Below are 7,500 nucleotides of genomic sequence, written 5' to 3'. Positions count from 1 at the left end.
GGTGCAGGGCTCTGTCTCTGTCTCTGTGTCTGTGTGTCTCTCTCTCTGTCTCTGTCTCTGTTTCTGTGTGTCTCTCTCTCTCTGTCTCTGTCTCTGTCTCTATCTCTGTCTCTCTATCTCTGTCTCTGTCTCTCTCTCTGTCTCTCTCTCTGTCTCTCTCTCTGTCTCTGTCTCTGTCTCTATCTCTGTCTCTCTCTCTGTCTCTCTCTCTGTCTCTCTCTCTGTCTCTATCTCTCTCTCTCTATCTCTGTCTCTGTCTCTCTCTCTGTCTCTCTCTCTGTCTCCCTGTCTCTGTCTCTCTCTCTGTCTCTATCTCTGTCTCCCTGTCTCTGTCTCTATCTCTGTCTCTCTATCTCTGTCTCTGTCTCTCTCTCTGTCTCTCTCTCTGTCTCTCTCCCTGTCTCTGTCTCTCTCTCTGTCTCTCTCTCTGTCTCTCTCCCTGTCTCTGTCTCTCTCTCTGTCTCTGTCTCTATCTCTGTCTCTCTATCTCTCTCTCTGTCTCTCTCTCTGTCTCTCTCTCTGTCTCTATCTCTCTCTCTCTATCTCTCTCTCTGTCTCTCTCTCTCTGTCTCTGTCTCTCTCTCTGTCCCAACTCTCTCCACTAACGCAAGCCAGGAGGGAACTGTAACAGTCAGGCTGAGGGGATCACCAAAGCTGAGAGGTCAGGGTCTCTACAGGGAGGATGCTGCACACTGTAAATCAGACAGGAGAAAGACAGGCAGACAGACAGACAGACAGACAGACAGACAGGCAGACAGACAGGCAGACAGACAGGCAGACAGACAGACAGGCTTGGGTCCATCTGCAGAATAGGTCCTCCTGTCGTTTACACAAAGGGAAACCGTAGAGGGTCTCTGTGTCTCTGCTCTCATGTCAATGTCATGAGTCTTGACTTTGACTTAAGAGGAGGCCGACCACAGACTGTGGGATCATCCTATCAGTTCTGATTGCAGTTGCAGCTGTGACATTGCAAAGATATTGGATGGATTATGAAAGGAATGCAATGTGAACCAACCTCCAGCACGTACGTGCACACACACGCACGCACACACGCACACGCACACACACACTCACAGATGGTCGAGCTACGTTTACATGTGGCTTCGTGTGTGAGTTACGGCTCAATATCGCTGCCTGACAGCAGCGCAGGTTGAAGAGTGGTTACAGAGGGAGGAAAAGAAGAAGAGAGGGATACCACAGGAGCAGAGGGAGGTATAGAAGAAGAGAGGGGTAACAGAGGAGCAGAGGGAGGTATAGAAGAAGAGAGGGGTAACAGAGGAGCAGAGGGAGGTATAGAAGAAGAGAGGGTAACAGAGGAGCAGAGGGAGGTATAGAAGAAGAGAGGGTAACAGAGGAGCAGAGGGAGGTATAGAAGAAGAGAGGGTAACAGAGGAGCAGAGGGAGGTATAGAAGAAGAGAGGGGTAACAGTGGAGCAGAGGGAGGTATAGAAGAAGAGAGGGGTAACAGGAACAGAGGGAGGTATAGAAGAAGAGAGGGGTAACAGAGGAGCAGAGGGAGGTATAGAAGAAGAGAGGGGTAACAGGAACAGAGGGAGGTATAGAAGAAGAGAGGGGTAGGAGAGGGAGGTATAGAAGAAGAGAGGGGTAACAGAGGAGCAGAGGGAGGTATAGAAGAAGAGAGGGGTAACAGGAACAGAGGGAGGTATAGAAGAAGAGAGGGGTAACAGGAACAGAGGGAGGTATAGAAGAAGAGAGGGGTAGCAGGAACAGAGGGAGGTATAGAAGAAGAGAGGGGTAACAGAGGAGCAGAGGGAGGTATAGAAGAAGAGAGGGGTAACAGAGGAGCAGAGGGAGGTATAGAAGAAGAGAGGGGTAACAGAGGAGCAGAGGGAGGTATAGAAGAAGAGAGGGGTAACAGAGGGAGATATAGAAGAAGAGAGGGGTAACAGTTGAGCAGAGGGAGGTATAGAAGAAGAGAGGGGTAACAGGAGCAGAGGGAGGTATAGAAGAAGAGAGGGGTAACAGGAACAGAGGGAGGTATAGAAGAAGAGAGGGGTAGGAGAGGGAGGTATAGAAGAAGAGAGGGGTAGCAGAGGGAGGTATAGAAGAAGAGAGGGGTAACAGTGGAGCAGAGGGAGGTATAGAAGAAGAGAGGGGTAGGAGAGGAGCAGAGGGGAGGTATGGAGCTGTCTGACCCGCCCTGAGAGGAGTCGCTGAGGGCAGGCCGGCCGGACGTGCACGGCCCCTGATAGCATTTCCTGCCCTGGGCTGTGGGGGCTGTGGAGGCCAGTGTGTTAGGGAGGGCTGGGGTCAGAGAGGAGTGGATACGCACACACACACGCACACACACACACACACACACACACACACACACACAGAGGCAGACTGAAGGAGTGTGCAGGGGTGGGAGTCATGAAGAGTCAGATAGAGAGAGGACTGGATAGACAGTGTTTGGAGGACAGGTTTGGGTGGTTGGGATTGGGGGTGACCTTAGGGAGGAGGGAGTTTAGGGAGTTTAGGGAGTGGGGGTTAGACAGAGGAGACCTGTTTATCCTGGTTGTTGTGATTAGCACCTGTTTGCCTGCCTATCTCTCTCATAGCTGTCTGTCTGTCTGTCTGTCTCTCTCATGGCTGCCTGTCTGTCTCTCTAATGGCTGCCTGTGTGTGTGTGTGTGTTGTCTCGGGAGGGGTGTGCACGTGTCAAATTCCTACAATTGATGAGAATTGATTGCATGGCCAAATAAAGAGTCTTCTTCTTCTTCTTCTTCTTCTTCTTCTTCTGTCTGTCTGTCTGTCTCTCTCATGTGTGTCTGTCTCTCTAATGGCTGCCTGTTTCTCTCTCATGGCTGTCTGTCTGACTGCCTGTCTCTCATGGCTGCCTGTCTGTCTCTCTCATGACTGACTGCCTCTCTCTCATGGTTGTCTATCTCTCTGTCTCTCTCTCATGACTGCCGGCCTCTCTGTCTCTCTCTCATGGCTGTCTGTCTCTCTGTCTGTCTATCTCTCTCATGGCTGCCTGCCTGTCTGTCTGTCTGTCTCTCTGTCTGTCTGTCTCATGTCTGCCTGTCTGTCTGTCTGCCTGTCTGTCTGTCTCTCTATCTCTCTCATGGCTGCTTGTCTGCCTGTCTGTCTCTCTCATGGCTGCCTGTCTGTCTGTCTCATGGCTGTCTGTGTGCTCTCCTCAGGGACCTGGGGACCAAGCTGTCTCACCTGCAGGTGCTGTGGATGTCTCGCTGCAGCCTGGCCGACCTGGATGGCATCCCCTCCTTCTCCTCTCTCAAGGTAGGCAGCAGGCTGCAGTACTGTCTTTAACCACAGGCTGACATGGTCATGACCTGTGTGTGTGTGTGCGTGTGTGTGTGTGTGTGTGTGTGTGTGTGTGTGTGTGTGTGTGTGTGTGTGTGTGTGTGTCTGTGTGTGTGTGTGTGTGTGTGTGTGTGTGTGTGTGTGTGTGTGTGTGTGTGTGTGTCTGTGTCTGTGTCTGTGTGTGTGTGTCTCTATCTGTGTCTGTGTGTGTGTGTGTGTGTGTGTGTGTCTCTATCTGTGTCTGTGTCTGTGTCTGTGTCTGTGTCTGTGTGTGTGTGTGTGTGTCTCTATCTGTGTCTGTGTGTGTGTGTGTCTGTCTGTGTCTTTGTGTGTCTGTGTGTGTGTGTGTGTGTGTGTGTGTGTGTGTGTGTGTGTGTGTGTCTGTGTCTGTGTCTGTGTCTGTGTCTGTGTGTGTGTGTGTCTGTGTCTGTGTCTGTGTCTGTGTCTGTGTGTGTGTGTGTGTGTGTCTGTGTCTGTGTGTGTGTGTCCTCGGTCAGGAGCTGTACGTGGCCTACAACAACGTGTCTGACCTGAGCCAGGTGAGCATGCTGGAGAGGCTGCAGCTGCTGGACCTGGAGGGGAACGACGTGGCCGACCTGGTGCAGGTGCTGTACCTGGGGCTGTGCAGCCAGCTCCGGACCCTCACCCTGGAGGGGAACCCCGTGTGTCTGCGCCCGAACCCCAACACCCCACAGGTACTGGACACTCTCCCTCTCTCTCTCTCCCTCCTCTTCAGTCATTCACTGATTCGATGGGATTAGTTCCTCTGTTTTCCCTTTTATTGTCTGTGTGTGTGTGTGTGTGTGTGTGTGTGTGTGTGTGTGTGTGTGTGTGTGTGTGTGTGTGTGTGTGCTTGCGTGAGTGTTTGCATCCGTGTGTATGTATGCATGAGTGTGCGTGTGCATGTGCGTGAGTGTGTATGCGTGAGAGTGTGTGTGTGTGTGTGTGCGTGTGTGCGTGTGTGTGTGTGTGTGTGTGTGTGCGTGTGCGTGTGTGTGTGTGTGTGTGTGTGTGTGTGTGTGTGTGTGTGTGTGTGTGTGTGTGTGTGTGTGTGTGTGTGTGTGAGGTTAGCCAGAGTCTCCTCTGCTAGCAGGGCCCTCCATGCTGGGACCAGGCTGTGAGTCATGTCTGCTCCCCATGTTCCTCTCATGGACTCTGCAGATAATGGCCAGAATGCAATTACTGGAGCTTAGTCCAAGAGCTTAGTAGCTTAGTTTTAAGCATGTCATTGTACCCTTGACACACCGCTGTGGCTGTATCATGTGTATATGATGAATAAACTTTGATTTGATTTTGATATTTGACGTGAAGCGGTAAATAGCATTTTGTTTTGAGGAATATCACTCGTCGTCGAAAATGGAGGGAGCTGATCAGATTAGGCCCACATGAAAGGTTTCTTAAAATACGTTTCAAAGTTTTCTCAGAATATATATGAAAGTTTTCTAAAAATATATATGAAAGTTCTCTGAACATCACAGCACTATGATGTCATGCTGAACTGGGAGAGACGAGGTAAGAAATGCTTTTCCAGCCTCATACGACTCCATGATTCCACTTGCAGCGCCACAGTCGTCCTGTAGGGGCGTTTTGGGACAGAGTGAATGTGTTTATTTTCACTCGCCAGCAGGAATTAGGAAACTGGGGCAGTGAGGAAAGAGTCTGATCTGAATATGCATTAGGGCTGGTCTTTGCACTGAGAGAGAGAGGGGTCCTTGGGTTTGCTTTTTTCCCTATCCTCTTTCTCTCTCTCTCTCTCTCTCTCTCTCTCTCTCTCTCTCTCTCTCTCTCACTCTCTCTCTCCCTCCCTCCCTCTCTCACCCCCTCTCTTACACTCTCACTCACCCACTCTCTGTCATTGTCTCTCTCTCCCTCCCTCCCTCTCACCCCCTCTCTCACCCTCTCGCTCACCCACACTCTCTCATTCTCTCTCTCTCCCTCCCCCCTCCTCCCCCCCAGTTCCCTCCCCCCTCCTCCCCTCCCCCCAGCCCCCCTCCCCTCCTCCCCCCCTCCTCCCCCTCCTCCTCTTGGGGGATTGGCTGGTGAAGGGTGAGAGTACTCAGTTCTAATTTGATCTCCCGGGCAGCGCAGAGCTTTTACAGGGTCCTCCCTCTGCTCCGTGTGCTGCCTCTCAGTGCATAACGGACCAGGACTCAAAGTGCACATCATGGCCTTTATTACCACTTTGTGATAGGCCCACTCATGCACATGTTCTTTGTCTCCCTGCTTACAGACTCATTTTGGCCCAAATCAGCCACCGTAATGTAGTGCATTATGTAACAATGACTGCACGGAATGGAATGAGGAACAGTGTCAAACATGTCACCTGTCTCACCTTGTCACCTGTCTCATCTTATCACCTGTCTCACCTTATCACCTGTCTCACCTTATCACCTGTCTGTAAGTAGTCCCTTGTGGGGACCCATCTGGATCCCAATTCCACATTGGGGCTCCAGCTCTAGCTCCAACCCTAGCCCTAGCTCCAGCCCTAACCCGAGCTCCAGCCCTAACCCGAGCTCCAGCCCTAACCCGAGCTCCAGCCCTAACCCTAGCTCCAGCCCTAACCCTAGGTCCAACCCTAACCGGAGCTCCAGCCCTAACCCTAGGTCCAACCCTAACCGGAGCTCCAGCCCTAACCCTAGCTCCAACCCTAACCCTAGCTCCAACCCTAACCCTAGCTCCAACCCTAACCCGAGCTCCAGACTTAACTCTATGTTTCTTCTTCTCTCTATCCAGACAGAGGACTACTGCTACCATGTTTCTTCTTCTCTCTATCCAGACAGAGGACTACTGCTACCATGTTTCTTCTTCTCTCTATCCAGACAGCGGACTACTGCTACCATGTTTCTTCTTCTCTCTATCCAGACAGCGGACTACTGCTACCATGTTTCTTCTTCTCTCTATCCAGACGGAGGACTACTGCTACAGGTCGGCCGTGAGGGAGCTGGTCCCACAGCTGCGTTACCTAGACGACGTGCCAGTGGAGGAGGCGGGGCCTGGTGGGAGCAGCTCCATGGGGGAAGACTGGGCTCTGCTCAAAGAGTCCATCAAAGACTGCAACTCCACCCAAACATCAGAGGGTGTGTGTGTGTGTGTCTGTGTGTGTGTCTGTGTCTGTGTGTCTGTGTCTGTGTCTGTGTCTGTGTCTGTGTGTGTGTGTGTGTGTGTGTGTGTGTGTGTGTGTGTGTGTGTGTGTGTGTGTGTGTGTGTGTGTGTGTTTACCAGGCCTACTCATTTATATAATAGTATATCTGTGGCTGTATCCATAACAGAGAGCTATTCTTGTTCCCTATCCTTCAGTGGAGGAGAGAACCACCAGTGTGTGTGACAGCTCTGCCCAGCGCCCAGGTACCAGTGGGTCCTGTGTCCGTCCCTCGAGTCGACCTGGCAGGGCCAGGCCTCTCTCATCAACTGGGTCCAGACCCCTCTCTGGGTCCAGACCTCTCTCTGGGTCCAGACCCCTCTCTGGGTCCAGACCCCTCTCATCAGCCGGGTCGAGATCCCTCTCATCAGCCGGGTCGGGAGCCCTCTCCCCTCCTGGGTCGAGGCCTGGTTCTGCAGACTCAGCCCCAGCCCCAGTGGACCCAGACGCCAGTATTCTGACCCACGGTGAGGCCCTTCGGTGGGGTCTTCTTTGTGCTGAAACCCCCATCATGTCCACACCCTGCAACCCCTGTTTGGGTTTAGGCATATTAACAGGATACACTCGCATTTTAGTATTTTCAATCCGCAGTTTGTGATTTTGTAGGGTTTACTCTTGGCTTGAGGTAGAAGGTGTCTAGGATGTTATTATGGCAATACCCCAAACCCTGACTGTACATACAAGGGATATGAATCAGGGTAGATGCTAAGTGGGATCCTTGGAACCACCCTACACTAAACCCTAACCATAAGCCTAACCCAAACCCTAACCCTAACCCTAACCTTAACCCTGACTGTTTAAATTCAATGTGGTGATGTCAGAGTTGAGCGTTCCAAGCTTAGCATTTACCATGAATCTGTGTTTTGGGGGCAGCTTAATCATTACTCAACACTGCCACCTGGAGGACATGTCGAAGGATCAGAAAATATGGGATTCACTCAACCTCACCAGAAGTGATAACTGAGATCTGTCTGAGATCTCTCTCTCTCTTTATCTCTCTGTCTGTTTCTCTCTCCCTCCCCCTCCCTCTCTCCCCCCCCCCCCCCCCTCTCAGGTGCTGGTAAGATCCTGTTCTGTGGGAACCCTGTCCAGGC

General features: G+C 51.8%; 1 protein-coding gene across 1 annotated transcript in view; it reads left to right on the top strand.

The window, feature by feature from the left end:
* Positions 1-7,500, top strand: part of lrrc56 (leucine rich repeat containing 56) — a gene marked incomplete at both ends in the record, with an annotated part of 16,341 nt that overhangs the window by 4,954 nt on the left and 3,887 nt on the right. The window contains 5 exons of the mRNA XM_083665665.1: positions 3,147-3,243; positions 3,765-3,962; positions 6,173-6,344; positions 6,565-6,873; positions 7,461-7,500. The exon at positions 7,461-7,500 is cut by the window's right edge and continues 28 nt beyond it. Of these exons, the coding sequence (XP_083521791.1) occupies positions 3,147-3,243; positions 3,765-3,962; positions 6,173-6,344; positions 6,565-6,873; positions 7,461-7,500 (816 nt within the window). The remainder of the gene's footprint in view (positions 1-3,146; positions 3,244-3,764; positions 3,963-6,172; positions 6,345-6,564; positions 6,874-7,460) is intronic.

The sequence above is a fragment of the Argentina silus genome (assembly GCF_951799395.1).
Source record: "Argentina silus genome assembly, chromosome: 3".
NCBI classification, from domain to species: Eukaryota; Metazoa; Chordata; class Actinopteri; order Argentiniformes; family Argentinidae; genus Argentina; species Argentina silus.
The sequence above is the reverse complement of the archived record's forward strand: the minus strand, read 5'-3'. Positions and strand labels throughout refer to the sequence as shown.